The following is a 25,000-nucleotide window of genomic DNA, read 5'->3' on the forward strand; positions in this document are numbered from 1 at the left end:
TTTCTCTTTCTTTGTCTTCTCTCGCTCTCTTTTCTCTTTCTCTCTTCTCTCTCTCTCTTTTTCCTCTCTCTCTCACAATCTCTCTCTTCTCTCTCTCCTCTCTCTCACTCTCTTTTTCTCTCTCTTTGTCTTCTCTCGCTCTCTTTTCTCTTTATCTTTCTCTCTTCTCTCTCTCTTTTTCCTCTCTCTCTCTCTCTCTCTCTCTCTCTCTCTCTCTCACAATCTCTCTCTTCTCTCCCTCTCTCTCACTCTCTTTTTCTCTCTCTTTCTTCTCCCTCTCTTTTTCTATTTTTCTCTCTCTCTTTCTCTCTCTCTCTCTAGGCGATGCTCAGCTGGTACAACAGGGGTTCTCTGGTTGCCTTAGAGACGTGCAGGTGAAGATGATTGACAGCCCCTCTGAAGTGTGGCAGCCTCTTGATTGGTCCAGAGCCACAGAGAGGGTTGTGGCCTATGAGAGCTGGGAAGGATGCCCCGCCCACACAGAGGAGGGGGCCCACTTCTTGGGACAAGGTAGCAACAAAGACAGTTTAGAACTAAAAGGCCTCACTCTCTAGTGACTTCCTGGTTTGAAGAAGAAAATGAAAATGAAGTCATGTTTGTGAAATCTTGATAACCTCTAATATCCTTGTAACTGGCCAGTGAGGTTTGTTAAAAATACAGTATAACAGTATAAAGACAGGAAGAATCAAGAGACTTGTTACTGTTGTGTTGTATTGTGGAATATAATGGAATGTGTGTGTGTGTTGTGTGTTAGGGTTCCTAGAGCTGAGTCCAGAGGTGTTCAGTGGAGGAGAAGACTTTGACATCAGCTTTGAGTTCAGGACGGACCAACTCAACGCTCTGCTGCTGTTTTCCTACAACACACACACCTCCGATTATATACTGGTGAGTACAAACACACACACACACACACACACACACACACACACACACACACACACACACACACACACACACACACACACACACACACACACACACACACACTAACCTTTCTTCTCTGTCCCAGGCTGAGTTGGAAGGAGGAATGCTGTTATTGGTTCTATCCTGGCGTGGTCACATGACCGAGCTGAGCATGTGGGCGGGGCTTAGCTACTGCGACGGGGGCTGGAACCAACTCTCATTGGTCAAACAGGGAGACGTCATCTCAGCCTCCATGAATGATTGGTCAGAACAGCTGAGGGGGGCGGCAGGGGGAGAGTTGGGGGTGGACTCACCCCTCTACCTGGGAGGAGTGCCTCCTGAACTAAACCATGGAGCTCTGGTTAGCCACAGTCACAGACATGGTGAGAACTCACACACACACACACCTTTCTCACCTCTACCTCCCCTATCTCACCCCCTCCTCTCCTCTCCTGGGTAGGTCTGGGAGGGTGTGTGAGGGGTGTAACAGTTCAGAGTGGTCCCGTTACCGGTTCCGGTGGTGTACCGGATGTTTCTGCCGTTAGTCTGTCTGCCTCCACACGCCGCTCTGTTAGGATCAATCTGGACGGCTGCCCGGCAACCGACAGCATCTTCTATTGTCGTGGCAACGACTCTGTACTGGTGTACATGGGCCGAGAGACACAGGCCAGAGACCTGGGAGTACAACCTTTTACAGGTAACACACACTGACACACACACGCCCAGGCACACTAACACACAGACAGATGGACATACACACACTCGCACGCATCTATCTACACGCTCACAGGACCCTACACACACACCGGACCCTACACACTCACAGGATCCTACACACTCACAGGACCCTACACACTCACAGGACCCTACACACTCACAGGACCCTACACACTCACAGGATCCTACACACTCACAGGACCCTACACACACACCGGACCCTACACACTCACAGGACCCTACACACACACCGGACCCTACACACTCACAGGACCCTACACACACACCGGACCCTACACACTCACAGGATCCTACACACTCACAGGACCCTACACACTCACAGGACCCTACACACTCACAGGACCCTACACACTCAGAGGATCCTTCACACTCACAGGACCCTACACACTCACAGGACCCTACACACTCACAGGACCCTACACACTCACAGGACCCTACACACTCACAGGACCCTACACACTCACAGGACCCTACACACACACAGGACCCTAAACACACACAGGACCATACACACTCACAGGACCCTACACACTCACAGGACCATACACACTCACAGGACCCTACACACACACACACACACACAGGACCTTACACACTCACATGATCCCACACACACACAGGACCCTACACACTCACAGGACCCTACACACACACAGGACCATACACACTCACAGGACCCTACACACACACACACAGGGCCCTACACAATCACAGGACCCTACACACTCACAGGACCCTACACACTCACAGGACCCTTCACACTCACAGGACCCTTCACACTCACAGAGCCCTACACACTCACAGGACCCTACACACACACACAGGACCCTACACACACACAGGACCATACACACTCACAGGACCCTACACACACACACACAGGGCCCTACACAATCACAGGACCCTACACACTCACAGGACCCTACACACTCACAGGACCCTTCACACTCACAGGACCCTTCACACTCACAGAGCCCTACACACTCACAGGACCCTACACACACACACAGGACCCTACACACTCACAGGACCCTTCACACTCACAGGACCCTTCACACTCACAGAGCCCTACACACTCACAGGACCCTACACACACACACAGGACCCTACACACTCACAGGACCCTACACACACACACAGGACCCTACACACTCAGAGTATCCTTCACTCTCACAGGACCCTTCACACTCACAGGACCCTTCACACTCACAGGACCCTACACACTCACAGGACCCTTCACACTCACAGGACCCTTCACACTCACAGGACCCTTCACACTCACAGGACCCTACACACACACAGGACCCTACACACTCACAGGATCCTACACACACACATGACATTACACACTCACAGAACCCAAACACTCACAGGACCCTACACACTCACAGGACCCTACACACACACCGGACCCTACACACTCACAGGATCCTACACACTCACAGGACCCTACACACACACCGGACCCTACACACTCACAGGACCCTACACACACACAGGACCCTACACACTCACAGGACCCTTCACACTCACAGGACCCTTCACACTCACAGAACCCAAACACTCACAGGACCCTTCACACTCACAGGACCCTTCACACTCACAGAGCCCTACACACTCACAGGACCCTACACACACACACAGGACCCTACACACTCACAGGATCCCACACACACACAGGACCCTACACACTCAGAGTATCCTTCACTCTCACAGGACCCTTCACACTCACAGGACCCTTCACACTCACAGGACCCTACACACTCACAGGACCCTTCACACTCACAGGACCCTTCACACTCACAGGACCCTTCACACTCACAGGACCCTACACACACACAGGACCCTACACACTCACAGGATCCTACACACACACATGACATTACACACTCACAGAACCCAAACACTCACAGGACCCTACACACTCACAGGACCCTACACACACACCGGACCCTACACACTCACAGGATCCTACACACTCACAGGACCCTACACACACACCGGACCCTACACACTCACAGGACCCTACACACACACAGGACCCTACACACTCACAGGACCCTACACACACACATGACATTACACACTCACAGAACCCAAACACTCACAGGACCCTACACACTCACAGGACCCTACACACACACCGGACCCTACACACTCACAGGATCCTACACACTCACAGGACCCTACACACACACCGGACCCTACACACTCACAGGACCCTACACACACACCGGACCCTACACACTCACAGGATCCTACACACTCACAGGACCCTACACACTCACAGGACCCTACACACTCACAGGACCCTACACACACATGACCTTACACACTTACAGGACCCTACACACACACACAGGGCCCTACACACTCACAGGACCATACACACTCACAGGACCCTACACACTCAGAGGATCCTTCACACTCACAGGACCCTACACACTCACAGGACCCTACACACACACAAGACCCTACACACACACACACACACAGGACCTTACACACTCACATGATCCCACACACTCACAGGATCCCACACACACACAGGACCCTACACACACACAGGACCATACACACTCACAGGACCCTACACACACACACACAGGGCCCTACACACTCACAGGACCCTACACACTCACAGGACCATACACACACACAGGACCCTACACACTCACAGGACCCTTCACACTCACAGGACCCTTCACACTCACAGGACCCTACACACTCACAGGACCCTTCACACTCACAGGACCCTTCACACTCACAGGACCCTTCACACTCACAGGACCCTACACACACACAGGACCCTACACACTCACAGGATCCTACACACTCACAGGACCCTACACACACACAGGACCCTACACACTCACAGGACCCTACACACACACATGACATTACACACTCACAGAACCCAAACACTCACAGGACCCTACACACACACAGGACCCTACACACTCACAGGACCCTACACACACACATGACCCTACACACTCACAGGATCCTACACACACACATGACATTACACACTCACAGAACCCAAACACTCACAGGACCCTACACACTCACAGAACCCTACACACTCACAGAACCCTACACACACACACACAGGACCTTACACACTCATGGGATCCCACACACACACAGGACCCTACACACTCACAGGACCCTACACACTCACAGGACCCTACACACTCACAGGACCCTACACACTCACAGGACCCTACACACACACCGGATCCTACACACTCACAGGACCATACACACTCACAGGACCCTACACACTCACAGGACCCTACACACACAGGACCCTACACATTCACAGGACCCTTCACACTCAGAGGAGCCTACACACTCACAGGACCCTACACACTCACAGGATCCTTCACACTCACAGGACCCTTCACACACACACAGGACCCTACACACACTCATAGGACCCTACACACTCACAGGACCCTACACACACACAGGACCCTACACACACACAGGACCCTACACGCTCACAGGACCCTACACACTCAGAGGACCCTACACACTCAGAGGACCCTACACACTCACTGGACCCTACACACTCAGAGGACCCTACACACTCACACATAATGTGCACATCCGTTTATACTGAGTCTATACACACACACCCACTCACATACAAGCAGCTGCTACTCTGTTTGTCTTTTGTCCTGTTACCTAGTCACCTTACCCCTATACTTATCTACCTCTATCACTCCAGTATCCCTGCACATTGTAAATATGGTACTGGAACTGACCCTGTATACAGCATGCTTACTTACTTATTGTGTTCTTCATTAGTTTTTTATATTTATTACATTGTTATTGATTATTGCATTGTTTGGTTTTGAGTTTGCAAGAAGGGCATTTCACTGTAATTGTGCTTGTGACATTAAAACGTGGAACACACACACACACACACACACACACACACACACACACCCTAACCTCGACAGTCCAGTGACCCCATGGAGACAGAGCAGAGGTCCCAACAGTTATGTACATACACTATGTTCTCTCCATCAGCACTATTCTAGAAGTGGACAGAGACTCTGCAAGCAGCTTCCCTAATGTGCTTTACTGGCTCTGTGTAAATATAGATGGAATACTTTCCATAGGCCTACCTACGTTTGTCTGTCTGTCTGTCTGTCTGTCTGTCTGTCTGTCTGTCTGTCTGTCTGTCTGTCTGTCTGTCTGTCTGTCTGTCTGTCTGTCTGCATATCTACCTACACCTGTCTGTCCGTCCGTCCGTCCGTCCGTCTGTCTGTCTACCCTTGTCTGTCTTTGTCTAGAACAGAATATAGCAGCACAGCAGAGCTATTATTATACACACACATTATGTGTGTCTATCTGCCTGGTGTTTTACAGCATCACTATCCATCCTTAGTCGCTCAGATAGATCACGTGTTTGTGTGTGTAACCTTGAATATGTGATGATTTTATGTGTGTGTGTGTGTGTGTGTGTGTGTGTGCGTGCGTGCGTGCGTGCGCGTGTGTGTGCGTGTGTGTGTGCGTGCGTGTGTGCGTATGCGTGCGTGTGTGTGTGCGTGTGTGTGTAGAGTACCTGTACAGGGTGGTGGCGTCGGGAGAGGGAGGATGGACAACAGGACCCTGGGAACGTGGCCGCAGCAGGGAAACGGGTAACACTCACCTGGAGCACTATGTTCATGTCTGGTAGGATGTTTGACACTCAGAGATCAGAGAAAGAGAGAGGAGGGAGAGAGACAGAGAGACAGAGTGATAGACAGAGAGAAGAGAGAGAGGGGGGGAGAGAAGGGGGTGAAGAGAGAGAGAGATGGAGTGATAGACAGAGAGATGAGAGAGAGAGACAACATAACCAACACAAATGGGTCACAACTCCTGCAGCTCTGTCGGACGCTGAGTGTGTACATAGGCAATGGTAGGCTTTGAGGGGACTCCTATGGTAGGTATACCTATAGCTCATCTCTTGGCATTAGTACTATAGACAACTTTATCACTGACCTCAACCCACAGTCTCTTAGAGCGTACACCGTCAGATCACAGCAAAATTCCACTCTACTTGAACAAAGCTATGCTCAATCATGAGGCATCAAAGCCAAAGGAACTGAATAATATTTAAGAAATGCTATAGCTCAATGGTTTCCAAACTTTTTATAGTCCCGTACCCCTTCAAACATTCAACCTCCAGCTGTACCCCCTCTAGCACCAGGGTCAGCACACTCTCAAATGTTTTTTTTTGCCATCATTGTAAGCCTGCCACACACACACTATACGATAGATTTATTAAACCGTTATTGTCACAACCTGGCTCGTGGGAAGTGACAAAGAGCTCTTATAGGACCAGGGCACAAATAATAATATAATAATAATCAATCATTTTGCTCTTTATTTAACCAAATAAAACCTTATTTGTTCACTGAAAATGGTGAATAACTCACCACAGGTTAATGAGAAGGTTGTGCTTGAAAGGATGCACATAACTCTGCAATGTTGGATTGTATTGGAGAGTCTCAGTCTTAAATCATTTTCCACACACAGTCTGTGCCTGTATTTAGTTTTCAGGCTAGTGACGGCCGAGAATCCACTCTCACATAGGTATGTGGTTGCAAAGGGCATCAGTGTCTTAACAGCGCGATTTGCCAAGGCAGGATACTCTGAGCGCAGCCCTATCCAAAAATCTGACAGTGGCTTCTGATTAAATTAAATTTTCACAGAACCGCTTGTTTCAATTTCGATGAGGCCCTCTTGTTCAGATATCTGTAAGTGGACTGGAGGCAGGGCATGAAAGGGATAATACATCCAGTTGTTTGTGTCATCCGCTTCAGGAAAGTACCTGCGTAATTGCGCACCCAGACACTCAGGTGCTTCGCTATATCACATTTGACATTGTCTGTAAGCTTGAGTTCATTTGTACACAAAAAATCATACAATGATGGAAAGACCTGTGTGTTGTCCTTGTTAATGCAGACAGAGAAGAGCTTCAACTTCTTAATCATAGCCTCAATTTTGTCCCGCACATTGAATATAGTTGTGGAGAGTCCCTGTAATCCTAGATTCAGATCATTCAGGTGAGAAAAAAACATCACCCAGATAGGCCAGTCGTGTGAGAAACTCGTCATCATGCAAGCGGTCAGACAAGTGAAAATTATGGTCAGTAAAGAACACTTTAAGCTCGTCTCTCAATTCCAAAAATGTGTCAATACTTTACCCCTTGATAACCAGCGCACTTCTGTATGTTGTAAAAGCGTTACATGGTCGCTGCCCAAATCATTGCATAGTGCAGAAAATACACAAGAGTTCAGGGGCCTTGCTTTAACAAAGTTAACCATTTTCACTGTAGTACCAAAATTTCTTTCCAGCTGTCAGGCATTCCTTTGGCAGCAAAAGCCTCTCAGTGGATGCTGCAGTGTACCCAAATGGCGTCGGGAGCAACTGCTTACACGCGCGCTACCACTCCGCTATGTCTCCCTGTCATGGCTTTGCGCCATCAGCAGGCTGACATTTTACATGCCCCCAACCGATTTTGTTTTTTTGTTTGTTTATCTGTGCTGTTCGTGACATGGTTTTTTACTCATTTTGCACATAATGTTGCTGCTACCATCTCTTATGACCGAAAATAACATCTAGACATCAGGACTGGGATTACTCACAACGGACTAGCAGAATCCTTTTTGTTCTTTCATGACTCTGATGTGCCCGTGGATATACGGCTCCCTCTGGAACAGGCCCCGACCCCCGTGATCTGCGTGAAGAGGAGGCGGAGAATGAAAGGCCAGAAAGCGGGCTGCTTTCTGAGAATGAGAAGGCGATCGAATAATCCCCACTTCCCTCAATTCTGCTAGCAAACGTGCAATCTTTGGACAATAAAATCGACGTGTTACGGGAAAGATTAAACTACCAACAGGACATTAAAAACTGTAACATCTTATGCTTCACGGAGTCATGGCTGAATGACGACAATATCAACGTACAGCTGGCTGGCTATACGATGTACCGGCAGGATAGAACAGCGGCATCTGGTAAGACAAGAGGTTGGCGGTCTATGTATTTTTGTAAATAACAGCTGGTGCACTATATCTAAGGAAGTCTTGCGCTATTGCTCGCCTGAGGTTGAGTATATCATGATAAGCTGTAGACCAAGAGAGTTCTCATCTGTATTTGTCATAGCTGTTTAGATACCACCACAGTCAGAGGCTGGCACTAAGACAGCATTGAATGAGCTGTATTCCACCATAAGCAAACAAGAAAACGCTGAGGCGGTGCTTCTCGTAGCCGGGGACTACGAGAAGGGAAACTTGTAGGGAAACTTAAATCCGTTTTACCAAATTTCTATCAGCATGTTAAATGTGCAACCAGAGGGAAAAGAACTCTGAACCACCTATACTCCACACATAGAGACGCATACAAAGCTCTCCCTCGCCCTCTATTTGGCAAATCTGACCATAATTCCATCCTCCTGATTCCTGCTTACAAGCAAAAATTTAAGCAGGAAGCACCAGTGACTAGATCAATAAAAAAGTGGTTAGATGAAGCAGATGCTAAGCTACAGGACTGTTTTGCTAGCACAGACCGGAATATGTTCCGGGATTCCTCCAATGGCATTGAGGATTACACCATTGGCTTCTGTCATTGGCTTCATCAGTAAGTGCATCGATGACGTCGTCCCCACAGTGACCGTACATACATTCCCCAACCAGAAGCCATGGATTACAGGTAGCATCCGCTCTGAGCTAAAGGCTAGAACTGCCGCTTTCAAGGACCGGGACTCTAACCCAGAAACTTATAAGAAATCCTGTTATGCCCTCCGACGAACCATCAAACAGGCAACGCGTCAATACAGGACTAATATGGAGTCGTACTACACCGGCTCTGATGCTCGTCAGATGTGGCACGGCTTGCAAACCATTTCAGACTACAAAGAAAAGCACAGCCGAGAGCTGCCCAGTGACACGAGCCTACCGGACGAGCTAAACTACTTCTATGCTCGCTTCAAGGCAAATAACACTGAAACATGCATGAGAGCACCAGCTGTACCGGAAGACGGTGTGATCACGCTCTCCCCAGCCGATGTGAGTTAGACCTTTAGACAGGTCAACATTCACAAGGCCGACAACAACGAGACAGCCTATAGGGAGGATGTCTTCAAGTTCCTTGGTGTCCACATTACCAACAAACTAACATGGTCCAAGCACACCAAGACAGTCGTGAAGCGGGCACGACAAAACCTATTCCCCCTTAGGAGAGTGAAAAGATTTGGCATATGTCCTCAGATCCTCAAAAGGTTTTACAGCGGCACCATCGAGAGCATCCTGACTGGTTGAATCAATGCCTGGTATGGCAGCTGCTCGGCTTCCGACCGCAAGGCACTACAGAGGGTAGTGCGAACGGCCGAGTACATCACTGGGGCCAAGCTTCCTGCCATCCAGGACCTCTATACCAGGGGGTGTCAGTGGAAGGCCCTAAAAATTGTCAAAGACTCCAGCCACCCTAGTCATAGACTGTTCTCTTTGCTACCGCACGGCAATCAGTACCAGAGTGCCAAGTCTAGTTCCAAGACGCTTCTAAACAGCTTCTATCCCCAAGCCATAAGACTCCTGAACATCTAGTCAAATGGCTTCCCAGACTATTTACATTAACCCCCCCCCCACACACACACACACACACACACACACCACTGCCACTGTCTGTTGTCACGTTTGGCTACATATGGGCGGTTAGTGGAATTCCCGTGAGAGAGTAACGGTTAATGTAATTGGATGTTAATTATTTGACTAGGCTACCTGTATTTGACATTGTGTTGTTATTTCTCTAAACACTGTGAAACGAGGCTTCTCAGGCAAGAAAAAAAAAATCACCCAAATGTATAGCCCCGTTGGAAAATATAAATGGACTGTTTGAAAATGTGAAGAAGAAAAAAATGTACCAAAGAAAAATCATATATGTATGTATTTTATTTGGCGTACACCCGACGGCATTGTGTGTACCCCTGGGGAATACCTGCTATAGCTGGAAGAACAGTAGTGTGGAAATCTACCCCAAAAATATTAGGCAACAACAAATTCAATCCCTTCTAGACAATTTCCTGGACAAAATGTTTCACTGTAATAGTGACGGTGTACACTTACAGTAGCAGTAGAAAACCTAAACAGTGTATTTGACCTCTCAGCTTCCCTATCAAATCTAAATATTTCAAGCAGACAACCTAAGAAAATGAACAACAATGTCAAGAATGCAAAAACCTAAGAAAGAAATGGAGAAACCTATCCAACCAAAAAACATAGAGACCCAGAAAACCTGAGTCTACGCCTTCACTATGGTGAATCACTAAAACAATACAGAAGTACGCTACGGAAAAACAAGGAACAGCACGTCAGAAATCAGATCAATCAACAGCAACCTTGGGAAAATCCTCTGCATTAATTCAAATCAAATCAAATTTTATTGGTCACATACAGTACACATATTTAGCAGATGTTATTGCAGGTGTAGCGAAATGCTAGGGTTCCTAGCTCTGACAGTGCAGTAGTATCTAACAATTCACAACAATACACACATCTAAAAGTAAAATAATGGAATTAAGAAATATATCAATATTAGATCGAGCAACGCTGGAGTGGCAGGTACTAAAATACAGTAGAATAGAATACAGTATATACATATGGGATGAGTAAAACAGGATGTAAACATTATTTAAACATTATTAAAGTGACTAGTGTTCCATTATCAAAGTGGCCAGTGATTCCAAGTCTATGTATATAGGGCAGCAGCCTCTAAGGTGCAGGGTTGCGTAACCGGGTGGAAGCCAGCTAGTGATGGCTATTTAACAGCCTGATAGCCTTGAGATATGATTTTTTTTTTCAGTCTCTCGGCCCCAGCTTTGATGCACCTGTACTGACCTCGCCTTCTGGATGATAGCGGGGTGAACAAGCCATGGCTCGGGTGGTTGATGTCCTTGATGATCTTTTTGGCCTTCCTGTGACATCGAGGGCTGTAGGTGTCCTGGAGGGCAGGTAGTTTGCCCCCGGTGATGCATTGGGCAGACCACACCCCCCTCTGGAGAGCCCTGTGGTTGCGGGTGGTGCAGTTGCTGTACCAGGCGGTGATACAGCCCAACAGGATGCTCTCAATTGTGCATTTGTAAACGTTTGTGAGGGTTTTAGGGGCCAAGCTAAATTTCTTCAGCCTCCTGAGGTTGAAGAGGAGCTAGTGCGCCTTCTTCACCATACTGTCTGTGTGGGTGGACCATTTCAGATCGTCAGTGATGTGTACACAGAGGAACTTGAAGCTTTCCATCTTCTCCACTGCTGTCTCTCGATGTGGATAGGGGCGTGCTCCCTCTGCTGTTTCCTGAAGTCCACGATCAGCTCCTTTGTTTTGTTGACGTTGAGTTAGAGGTTATTTTCCTGGCATCATGTTGTCATTGTTGCTAGTCAAGCCTACTACTGTTGTGTCGTCTGTAAACTTGATGATTGAGTTGGAGGCGTGCGTGGCCACGCAATAACAGAGAGTACAGGAGGGGGCTGAGCATGCACCCTTGTGGGTCCCCTGTGTTGAGAATCAGTGGGGTGGAGGTGTTGTTTCCTACCTTCACCACCTGGGGTCGGCCCATTAGGAAGTCCAGGACCCAGCTTCACAGGGCGGGGTTCAGACCCAAGGCCCCGAGCTTAAAGATGAGCTTGGAGGGTACTGTGGTGTTGAATGCTGAGCTATAGTCAATGAACAGCATTCTTACATAGGTATTCCTCTTGTCCGGATGGGATAGGGCAGTGTGCAGTGCGATGGCGATTGCATCGTCTGTGGATCTATTGGGGCGGTAAGCAAATTAAAGTGGGTCTAGCATGTCATGTAAGGTAGAGGTGTTATGATCCTTAACTTCTTGGGGCTATGTGGGACGCTAGCGTGCCACCCGTGGTGCACCCTATCAACAGCAGGTGCATTTCAAGAGCGGCAAATTTGAAACCAAATAAATGTCAAAATTCAAATTTTTCAAACATACAACTATCTTACACCCTTTGAAAGATAAACATCTCCTTAATCTAACCACGTTGTCCGATTTCAAAAAGGTTTTACGGCGAAAGCATAAAGTTAGATTATGTTAGGAGAGTACATTGACAAAAGCTATGTGTAATGTTTTGTCAATTCAAAGACAGGGTCACCAAAACCATAAAACCAGCTAAAATGATGCACTAACCTTTTACAATCTCCATCAGATGACACTCCTAGGACATTATGTTAGACAATGCATGCATTTTTAGTTCTATCAAGTTCATATTTATATCCAAAAACAGCGTTTTACTATGGCATTGATGTTGAGGAAATCGTTTCCCTCCAATAACCGACAGTCAAGTCAGCACCACAAATTAAATAATTAAAATTAGAAAACATTGGTCAAATATTATATTGTCATTTAAAGAATTATAGATTTACATCTCTTGAACGCAATCAACTTGCCAGATTTAAAAATAACCTTACTGGGAAATCACACTTTGCAATAATCTGAGCACTGCGCCCAGAAAAATATGCTTTGCTATACAGACAAACGGCCATGTTGGAGAGATCTAAAATCGAAAATACTATGTAAATAATCCATTACCTTTGATTCTCTTCATCAGATGTCACTTCCAGGAATCCCAGGTCCATAACGAATGTAGTTTTGTTCAAAAAAGCTCATCATTTATATCCAAAAAGCTCCGTGTTGTTAGCACATGATCTAAGCCAGCCGGACTTCTCGGCATGAACGAGGGGAAAAAATATATTTACGTTCGTTCAAACATGTCAAACGTTGTATAGCATAAATCATTAGTGCCTTTTTTAACCAGAACATGAATAATATTCAAGGTGGACGAATGCATTCTCTTTTATAACGTATTGGAACGAGGGTACCCAACATGAACTCGCACGCCAGAGTCTAATCGGCCATCACCGTTCCATGGCTCTTGGTCGGTCAGATCTCACAGTAAAAGACTCAAAACACTTTGTAAAGGCTGGTGACATCTAGTGGAAGCAATAGGAAGTGCCAAAACATTAATCAACCCCTGTGTGTTTCAATGGCATAGGCTTAAAGGTAATTCAACACATCAGGTATCCACTTCCTGTCAGAAAATGTCTCAGGGTTTTGCCTGCCAAATGAGTTCTGTTATACTCACAGACACCATTCAAACAGTTTTAGAAACTTTAGGGTGTTTTCTATCCATATATAATAAGTATATGCATATTCTAGTTACTGGGTAGGATTAGTAACCAGATTAAATCGGGTACGTTTTTTTATCCAGCCGTGAAAATACTGCCCCCTAGCCCCAACAGGTTAACTAGCCTCTCAAAGCACTTCATGATGACAGAAGTGAGTGCTACAGGGCGATAGTCATTTAGTTCAGTTACCTTTAATTTGCCTGGGAGCAAGACGTCGGTGCCCGTGATGTGGCTGGTTTTCCCTTTGTAGTCCGTGATTGTCTGTAGACCCTTCCACATACGTCTCGTGTCTGAGTCATTGAATTGCGACTCCACTTTGTCTCTGTACTGACATTTGGCCTGTTTGATTGCCTTACGGAGGGAATAACTACCTGTTTGCATTCGGCCATATTCCCATTCACCTTGCCATGGTTAAATGCGGTGGTTATCATTAACCACAGATGCATACATTTCCTCAGCGAAAACAATGTGCTGAGTAAATGTCAAATTGGCTTTTTACCAAATTACTGTAAGACAGACCACGTATTCACCCTGCACACCCTAATTGACAAACAAACAAACCAAAACAAAGGCTAAGTCTTCTCATGCTTTGTTGATTTTAAGAAAAAGCTTTTGTCTCAATTTGGCATAAGAGCCTGCTACACAAATTGATGGAAAATGGTGTTTGAAAAAAAAAACATACGACATTATAAAATCGATGTACACAAACAACAAGTGTGCGGTTAAAATTGGCAAAAAACACACACATTTCTTTCCACAGGGCCGGAGGATGCGACAGGGATACAGCTTAAGCCCCACCCTCTTTCAACATAAACATGAATTGGCGAGGGCACTAGAACAGTCTGCAGTACCCGGCCTCATCCAACTAGAATTTGAATTAAAATGTCTACTGTTTGCTGATGACCTGGTGCTTCTGTCCCCAACCATAGAGGGCCTACAGCAACATCTAGATCTTCTTCACAGATCCTATCAGACCTGGGCCCTGGCAGTAAATCTAAGTAAGACATAAATAATGTTGCTCCTAAAATGGACCAGTTGCCAGGACCACAAATACAAATTCCATCTGGACAACGATGCAATAGAGCACACAAAAAACTATACATACCTTGGCCTAAACATCAGCGCCACAGGTAACTTCCACAAAGCTGTGAACGATCTGAGAGACAAGGCAAAAAGGGCCTTCTATGCCATCAAAAGGAACATAAAATTCGACATACCAATTAGGATCTGGATAAGAAATACCTGAATCAGTTATAGAACCCATTGCCCTTTATGGTTGTGAGGTCTGGGGTCTGCTCACCAACCAAAAATTCACAAAATGGGACAATCAGCAAGTTGAGACTCTGCTTGCAGAATTCTGCAAAAATATCCTTTGTGTACAACGTAAAACACCAAATAATGCATGCAGAGCAGAATTAGGCTGATACCCGCTAATTATCAAAATCCGGGAAAAGAGACATTAAATTCTACAGCCACCTAAATGGAAGCGATTCCCAAACCTTCCATAACAAAGCCATCATCTACAGAGAAATTAACCTGGAGAAGAGTCCCCTAAGTAAGCTGGTCCTGTGGCTCTGTTCACAAACACAAACAGACCCCACAGAGCCCCAGAACAGCAACACAATTAGACCCAACCAAATCATGAGAAATCAAAAAGTTAATTAATTGACACATTGGAAAGAATTTCCAAAAAACAGAGCAAACTAGAATGCTATTTGGCCCTAAACAGAGTACACAGTGGCAGACTACCTGACCACTGTGACTGACCCAAACTTAAGGAAAGCTTTGATGTCACGTCCTGACCCTTGTAAGAGGTCATTTTCCATAGTAGAGTGGTCAGGGCGTGACAGGGGGGTGTTTTGGGTGTGTTTTTAGGGTTTCTGTTTCATTGTGGGGTTTCTAGATTTCTATTTCTATGTTTTCCTTTTCTATGCGTTGGCCAGGTATGGTTTCCAATCATAGGCAGCTGTCTATCGTTGTCTCTGATTGGAAGCCATACTTAGGTAGCCTGTTTTCCATGTGTGGGTGTGGGTTGTTTATTTGTGAGTAGTGTTTGCCTGCTCTGCGTTACGGCTTTGTTGTTTTGTTATTTAAAGTGGTTGGTGTATTGCATTTAGTTTCACGATTAATAAAAAGATGTGGAAGTACGAACACGCTGCGTTTTGGTCCGATCCTTCAGAAAGCCGTGACATTTGACTATGTACAGACTCAGTGAGCATAGCCTTGCTATTGAGAAAGGCCACCGAAGGCAGACCTGGCTCTCAAGAGAAGACAGGCTATGTGCAAGCTGCCCACAAAATGAGGTGGAAACTGAGCTGCACTTCCTAACCTCCTGCCAAATGTATGACCATATTAGAGACTCATATTTCCCTCAGATTACACAGACCCACAAAGAATTTGAAAACAAACCACATTTTGATAAACTCCCATATCTACTGGGTGAAATACCACAGTGTGCCATCACAGCAGCAAGATTTGTAACCTGTTGCCACAAGAAAAGTGCAACCAGTGAAGAACAAACACATTGTAAATACAACCTATGTTTAAGTTGATTTATTTTCCCTTTTGTACTTTAACTATTTGCACATCATTACAACACTAGTTTACATACACCTTAGCCAACTACATTTAAACTCAGTTTTTCACAATTCCTGACATTTAATCCTAGTAAAAATTCCCTGTCTTAGGTCAGTTAGGATCACCACTTTATTTTAAGAATGTGAAATGTCAGAATAATAGTAGAGAGAATGATTTATTTCAGCTTTTATTTCTTTCAACACATTCCCAGTGGGTCAGAAGTTTACATACACTCAATTAGTATTTGGTAGCATTGCCTTTAAAATTGTCTAACTTGGATTAAACGTTTCGGGTAGCCTTCCACAAGCTTCCCACAATAAATTGGGTGAATTTGGGCCCAATCCTCATGACAGAGCTGGTGTAACTGAGTCATGTTTGTAGGCCTCCTTGCTCGCACACGCTTTTTCAGTTCTACCCACACATTTTCTATGGGATTGAGATCAGGGCTTTGTGATGGCCACTCCAATAGCTTGACTTTGTTGTCCTTAAGACATTTTTCCACAACTTTGGAAGTATGCTTGGGGTCATTGTCATTTGGAAGACCCATTTGCGACCAAGCTTTAACTTCCTGACTGATGTCTTGAGATGTTGCTTCAATATATCCACATACTTTTCCTGCCTCATGATGCCATCTATTTTGTGAAGTGCACCAGTCCCTCCTTCAGCAAAGCACCCCCACAACATGATGCTGCCACCCCTGTGCTTCACAGTTGGGATGGTGTTCTTCGGCTTGCGAGCGTCCCCTTTTTCCTCCAAACATAATGATGGTCATTACGGCCAATCAGTTCTATTTTTGTTACATCAGAGCAGAGGACATTTTTATGCACATTGCCCCCATGTGCAGTTGCAAACCGTGGTCTGGCTTTTTTATGGTGGTTTTTGAGCAGTTCTTCCTTGCTTCGTGGCCTTTCAAGTTATGTCGATATAGGACTTGTTTTACTGTGGATATAGATACTTAACAATGTCCTTTGCTGTTTCTTTTGATTTTCCCAAGATGTCAAGCATAGAGACACTGAGTTTGAAGGTAGATCTTTAAATACATCCACAGGTACACCTCCAATTGACTGAAATGATGTCAATTAGCCTATCAGAAACTTCTAAATCCATGACATCATTTTCTGGAATTTTCCAAGATGTTTAAAGGCACAGTCAATTTAGTATATGTAAACTTCTGACCCACTGGAATTGTGATACAGTGAATTATAAGTGAATTAATCTGTCTGTTAACAATTGTTGGAAAAATTACTTGTCATGCACAAAGTAGATGTCCTAACCAACTTGCCAAAACTATAGTTTGTTAACAAGAATTTTGTGGAGTGGTTGAAAAGCGAGTTTTAATGACACTCCAACCTAAGTGTATGTAAACTTCCGACTTCATCTGTATATATAATGTGACATTTGAAATGTCTTTATTCTTTTGGAACTTTTGGAGTGTAATGTTTATTGTACATTTTTTTATTGTTTATTTCACCTTTGTTTATTATATATTTCCCTTGCTTTGGCAATGTAAACATATGTTTCCCATGTCAATAAAGCCCCTTAAATTGAAATTGAAATTGAGAGAGGGGGGAGAGATGGGGGGGTAGAGAGAGAGACAGAGTGATAGACCGAGAGAAGAGAGAGACATAGTGATATACAGAGAAAAGAGAGAGAGAGACAGAGTGATAGACCGAGAGAAGAGAGACATAGTGATAGACAGAGAGAAGAGAGAGAGAAACAGAGTGATAGACAGAGAAAAGAGAGTGACACAGTGATAGACATAGAAAAGAGAGAGAGAGACAGAGTGATCGACAGAGAAGAGAGAGAATGACATACAGAGAAAAGAGAGAGTGACAGAGTGATAGACTGAAAAAAAGAGAGAGACAGAGTGATAGACAGAGAGAAGAGAGAGCGAGAGAGAGAGACAGAGTGATAGACAGAGAGAAGAGAGAGACGGGGTGATAGAGAAGAGAGTGACAGGGTGATAGACAAAGAAAAGAGAGAGTGATAGGCTTGTGGTCTAGATAAAATCAGAAATGAAATGCTGAAAAACAGCACACCTGAGTTGCAAAATGCTGTGCTTAAATTGTTCGACATGGTTTTAACTTCTGGCTGCTTCCCTGATGTCTGGAACCAGGGGCTCATCCCCCCTATCCACAAAAGTGGAGACAAATCAGACCCCAATAATTACAGGGGAATTTGCGTAAACAGCCACTTGCGAAAGGTTTTCTGTAGCATTTTGAATTCAAGAATTCAAACCTTTCTTCAAGAAAAAAAATGTAATAAGTAAATGTCAAATTGGCTTTCTCCCTAACCATCGCACTACTGACCATATATACACCTTACACACACTAATTAATAAACACGTCCATCAAAAAAAGAGGGCAAAATCTTTGCTTGCTTTATTGACTTTAAAAAAGCATTTGATTCTATTTGGCACGAAGGGCAATTCTACAAAATTCTCCAAAGTGAGCTTGGTGGTAAGGTGTATGACTTAATAAAATGTATGTACACAGAAAACAAGTGTGCAATAAAAATCAAAAACCAAAGAACAAAATTATTTTCACAACGTCGAGGTGTGAGACAAGGCTGCAGTTTGAGTCCAAATCTTTTCAACATTTATATCAATGAATTAGCAGACATGTTGGACCATTCTCCAGCCCCAGGACTCACACTATTTGACACAGAGGTGAAATACCTGCTATATGCTGATGACTTGGTACTTCTTTCACCAACCAAAGGTCTTCAACAGAACATTAATATTCTAGAGCAATATTGCCATAATTGGGCCCTGGCAGTAAATTTCCAAAAAACAAAAATCATGATTTTCAACAAAAAAAAACAGATTTCGGAAGCACAAATATAAATTCACCCTGAACAACACCATAATTGAACACACTAAAAATTACACCTACCTTGGTCTGACCATATCTGCATCGGGAAACTTTAATATGGCAGTGAATGCACTCAAAGAAAAAGCCCGCAGAACATTGTATGCAATAAAAATGAAATTATTCAAAATCAACACCCCAATTAGAATTTGGACCAAAATATTTGACAGTGTAATCCTACCAATAGCTCTTTACGGAAGTGAGGTTTGGGGGCCACTCAATAAACTGGACTTTAAAATGTGGGACAAACATCCAATTGAAGCCCTACATGCAGAATTCTGTCGGAAAATCCAGAGAAATACACCAACTAATGCATGTAGGGCATTAGTTTTCCAGTAGTAATGAAAATACAGAAAAGATCATAAAATGTTTTGCTACATCTAAATTCAAGTCCAAATTCAAGTCTGCAATTTAAAGCACTCCAAACCCAAGAGCTGAGCCCAGAAACGAGCCCTCTCAGTCAGCTGGTGTTGGACCTCACCAACCAAGCTGACACCAGCACTGCTTCAAATGAAAGAATTCAAATAAACAAAATCATGAACCAATCAAAGGACTCATATTTACAACATTGGAAAAACGAAACAAAATCCCAAAGCCGACTAAATTGCTACCTGACCCTAAACAGAGAATATGAATTGGCTGATTATCTCTACTCTGTCAGAGATACGAAGCAGAGACAGATCCTTACCAAGTACAGACTGAGTGACCACCGATTGGCAATAGAAACCGGCAGACATAAAAAGACATGGCTACCCAAAGAGGAGCGTGTATGTGGTCACTGCACGACAGGGGAGGTAGAGACAGAGATGCACTTTCTCCTTTACTGTGATAAATATTCCTCACCAAGAGATTCATTACTCACAGAAATTACTAGATTTATTCCAAAACTAAAAATACTCATGGGCGAAGGAACAATGGCTCCTCTTGCAGCCAAATATGTATTTGCCTGCCATAGCCTAGTAAGCAGTAATTTACTTATTATTAATCAAAATCAAAATCAAAATATTATTACTATTATTGTTATTATTGTTATTACTATTATTATTGTTGTTTATCATTCCAAATAGTAGTGGTATGGGTAGTAATGGTAATGATAGCAGTTTAGTGATGGTGGTGGTAGTAGTAGTGGTATGGGTAGTAATGGTAATGATAGCAGTTTAGTGATGGTGGTGGTAGTAGTAGTAGTAATGATGATGGTAGTTGTAGTACTGATGTAATGGCGAAGATTACCGTTATTTAGTTATAAGTGAATTATAGTTTCATTTTTCCATATTTTTATATTTATTACATTTCTACTATTGACTGTTACCATTTTATTGTAATTATTTTTGTATTTAATTTTGTATTATTATTTACTACCATTTTGTATTATTATTTGTTATTGTTTATAATTTTATTACAATGTATATTGTATACATTGTTGCTTTGGCAATATTGGCACATTGACATGTTTTTCATGCCAATAAAGCAGCATGAATTTGAATTTGATAGACAGAGAAAAGAGAGAGTGACAGAGTGATTGACAGAGAGAAGAGAGAGAGAGATGGAGTGATAGACAGGGAGAAGAGAAGAGAGAGACAGAGTGATAGACAGAGAGAAGAGAGAGACGGAGTGATAGACCGAGAGAAGAGACAGTGACAGAGTGATAGACAGAGAAAAGAGAGAGACAGAGTGATAGACAGAGAGAAGAGAGAGACAGAGTGATTGACAGAGAGAAGAGAGAGACAGAGTGATAGACAGAGAGAAGAGAGAGACAGAGTGATTGACAGAGAGAAGAGAGAGAGTGACAGAGTGATAGACAGAGAGGTGAGAGAGACAGTGGTAGACAGAGAGAAGAGAGAGACAGAGTGATTGACAGAGAGAAGAGAGAGACAGAGTGATTGACAGAGAGAAGAGAGAGACAGAGTGATAGACAGAGAGAAGAGAGTGATAGACATAGAGAAGAGAGAGACAGAGTGATAGACAGAGAGAAGAGAGAGAGTGACAGAGTGATAGACAGAGAGGTGAGAGAGACAGTGGTAGACAGCGAGAAGAGAGAGACAGAGAGGATAGAGAGACGGAGTGATAGACAGGGAGAAGAGAAGAGAGAGACAGAGTGATAGACAGAGAGAAGAGAGAGACGGAGTGATAGACCGAGAGAAGAGACAGTGACAGAGTGATAGACAGAGAAAAGAGAGAGACAGAGTGATAGACAGAGAGAAGAGAGAGACAGAGTGATTGACAGAGAGAAGAGAGAGACAGAGTGATAGACAGAGAGAAGAGAGAGACAGAGTGATTGACAGAGAGAAGAGAGAGAGTGACAGAGTGATAGACAGAGAGGTGAGAGAGACAGTGGTAGACAGAGAGAAGAGAGAGACAGAGTGATTGACAGAGAGAAGAGAGAGACAGAGTGATTGACAGAGAGAAGAGAGAGACAGAGTGATAGACAGAGAGAAGAGAGTGATAGACATAGAGAAGAGAGAGACAGAGTGATAGACAGAGAGAAGAGAGAGAGTGACAGAGTGATAGACAGAGAGGTGAGAGAGACAGTGGTAGACAGCGAGAAGAGAGAGACAGAGAGGATAGAGAGACGGAGTGATAGACAGAGTGATAGACAGAGAGAAGAGAGAGACGGAGTGATAGACAGAGAGAAGCGAGAGACAGAGTGATAGACAGAGAGGAGAGAGAGACAGAGTGATAGACAGAGAGAAGCGAGAGACAGAGTGATAGACAGAGAGAAGCGAGAGACAGAGTGATAGACAGAGAGAAGAGAGATTGACAGTGATAGACAGAGAGGAGAGAGAGACGGAGTGATAGAGAAGAGAGAAAGACAGAGTGATAGACAGAGAGAAGAGAGATTGACAGTGATAGACAGAGAGGAGAGAGAGACAGAGTGATAGAAGGAGAGGAGAGAGAGACAGAGAGGAGAGAGAGAGTGATAGACAGAGAAGAGAGCGACGGAGTGATAGACAGAGAAGAGAGAGAGACAGAGAAGAGTGCAGAAAAAGAGAGAGAATGAGAAAACAAGAGAAAGATAATATTACAATACACATTATAACTACAGCCTTTACCTCCTTTTATTTAACTAGGCAAGTCAGTTAAGAACAAATTATTATTTACAATGACGGCCTACCGGGGAACAGTGTTCAGGGCAGAATGACAGATTTTTACCTTGTCAGCTCAGGGATTCCATCCAGCAACCTTTCAGTGACTGGCCCAACGCTCTAACCACTAGGCTACCTGCCACTCCTTCTCTCTATCTTTCTCTCTGCTAGACCTCCCTATTATTAGTTAGTGTCATACTGTAGTTTTCAGGTGTGCCCATTCTCCATCCTGCTGTTAGCAGGCCAATATGTGTTCCAGTCACCCAGATGAGATGGAGCGCCCTGATACCTTATCATATGTTCCTCTGTCACACACACTGCACTGTACAAATGGGAGCTGCTCGCTACCTCGCTCACTACAACACCCAGACAAATGAACATGTGTGTGGCTGGGGGGGGATTGTGTCTCTGTGTGTGTGTGTGTGTGTGGCTGGGGGGGGATTGTGTGTGTGTGTGTGTGTGTGTGTGTGTGTGTGTGTGTGTGTGTGTGTGTGTGTGTGTGTGTGTGTGTGTGTGTGTGTGTGTGTGTGTGTGTGTGTGTGTGTGTGTGTGCATTCCTTTGTCAGAATAGGGTGAATTCAGGTTCATACTGTATATGCAACATATACCACACATTATACAATCCTACAATTACATCATGAGAAATGATATGAGTGATATGTTAACTGAGATTGATAATCCTTGCATGGGGAGACACGAGAGGATTTCCCTTTTTCCTCTGTTGACCTGGGATGTCCTGCTACGTTACAGTTATATCACAGAGGGCTCCTGCTGTGTCTCTCCCTGCCTTGCCAACCATCATCATTAATACTGGGAGAGGGAGGGAGGGAGGGAGGGAGGGAGGGAGGGAGGGGGAGGGGAGGGAGGGAAGCAGGGAGGAGGAGGTGAGAGGGACAGAGAGGCTGATTGCTGTGAAATATGGTGGATGTATTAAATTATGGCTGAAAAAGTTACAACTCTAATAAATTGTATTTATGTTAATGGTTAGTTCTGATTGAATGGCTCTATTAAAGGTAAAATATGTTGGCTGACTCTCTCTCTCTGCCCCTCTCTCTATTGCACACCTCTCTTTCTCTCCGACTCTCCTCTCTTTCCCACCCTTTTTTCATTTTACCTCTCCCTAAATGTCATTTTCTCTTCTCTCTTTGCCTTTTTTTATCCTCTGCCTTTCTCTACTCTACCCTTCTTTCTCTCTCTCTGTCCCTCTCTTTTCCCCCCTTTCTCTCTCCAGTCCCCCAGAGTGTTGCCCCTCCCTCTAGTCTCCAGAGTGGGAGTGGCTTCAGTGTCCAGGTGAGCTGGGCCCCGCCCCTCCAGGTGAGCGGAGTGATTGACAGGTACGAACTGAGGGCCTACGACCTGGATCAGCCTGACTCAACACCTGTTACTGCCTCCTACCTGTCCACTGGTAACCACACAGGTAAGACACACACACACACACACACACACACACACACACACACACACACACACACACACACACCTCAGGGGAGGGTGAGGAAAAAGGGGGACTAATGCTGGCAACCAACTGAGCTGGTCTAGCCCAGATACCAGTGATGTCATATTAGAGAACTCTCCATCTCCACCTCTCTCCTCCCCTCTCACTTTATCTCTTTTACGATGATGATGCCGTCTCTGATTCGTCACTTCTCCCATCCTCTCTGCCATGTCTCCGGGCAAATAGGAAGATCGGCCCTCCTCTCCTCCTCTCCTTTTCTCCGCCCTCTCTCTGTTTCCCTGGCACACGCTGAGGTGAGCGGCGATAAGGCCGTCCTAATTTATGATGGCCCTGACACCCGACGTAGAATCACTCCGACAGATAAAACAGGAAGCAAATGAGTGTGTAATGGGAGTAGAGTGGGGCCTAATTGAATTAAAATATGGGTGAGTGAGAAGAGAGGAAGAGAGAGCGAGAGAGAGGGAAGGAGAGAGAAAGAGAGAGACACCTGGCCAATTATAGCGCGACAGAGAAGCTGTTTAGCGCCGGTCGCCCCGTGGCCCAGTCAACACGACAGCCATCTATTCGGCGTGAGCGAGCCAGATAGCCACTCAGAGATCTCCCTCCCTCTCTTCCTCCCCTCGGTCGACCCCTTCCAACAGGACCCTCTATGTTTCAGATGATGATGAATTTAATAAATAAATCCTGGTGATTTTAAACTGTAAAAATTAATTAAGCACGAGCGCTTTCTCTGGTCTTACTGTGTGTAATTTACAGCCTGCGGGGTCCTGGAGAAAGTAGCCTATTTATACAGGGGAGAGAGGGGTGAAACTGAAACTCTAGGAGAGAGGAGGACCACTAATGACCCTACATATGGAATGCACCGGTATTATTTTTGGATAGCAGGAATTTCACACAGGCCTGAGAGAGAGAGAGGAAACACGTCCGAGAAAAAGAAAGAGAAGAAACGTGAGAGAAAAAGAAAGGGGGGATTTTATCTTTCTTGTGCTTCAAAGGAAGCCGGTAGTGTTTAACGTAAACTCACTCACTTTTCTACATCGCCTCGGTCCGTACAATTGACCTTATTTTAGCGCCCCAAAAACGTAATACTTCCAGATCAACTGTAATGTCAATACCATTGTAAAGCACAATTTCTCCCCTTTCCAACAAAATCAATGACATGACCTCAACGCTGCCCGTTTCTGCAT

General features: G+C 44.9%; 1 protein-coding gene across 3 annotated transcripts in view; it reads left to right on the forward strand.

Moving 5' to 3' along the window:
* Positions 1 to 25,000, forward strand: part of ush2a (Usher syndrome 2A (autosomal recessive, mild)) — a 436,139-nt gene that overhangs the window by 184,111 nt on the left and 227,028 nt on the right. For all 3 annotated transcript variants that reach the window (XM_045714834.1, XM_045714836.1, XM_045714830.1), the window contains 6 exons: positions 322 to 510; positions 755 to 885; positions 1,010 to 1,286; positions 1,364 to 1,600; positions 6,216 to 6,296; positions 23,589 to 23,774. In XM_045714834.1, coding sequence (XP_045570790.1) covers positions 322 to 510; positions 755 to 885; positions 1,010 to 1,286; positions 1,364 to 1,600; positions 6,216 to 6,296; positions 23,589 to 23,774 — 1,101 coding nt within the window. The remainder of the gene's footprint in view (positions 1 to 321; positions 511 to 754; positions 886 to 1,009; positions 1,287 to 1,363; positions 1,601 to 6,215; positions 6,297 to 23,588; positions 23,775 to 25,000) is intronic.

Source organism: Salmo salar, chromosome ssa01 (genome assembly GCF_905237065.1).
Source record: "Salmo salar chromosome ssa01, Ssal_v3.1, whole genome shotgun sequence".
NCBI classification, from domain to species: domain Eukaryota; kingdom Metazoa; phylum Chordata; class Actinopteri; order Salmoniformes; family Salmonidae; genus Salmo; species Salmo salar.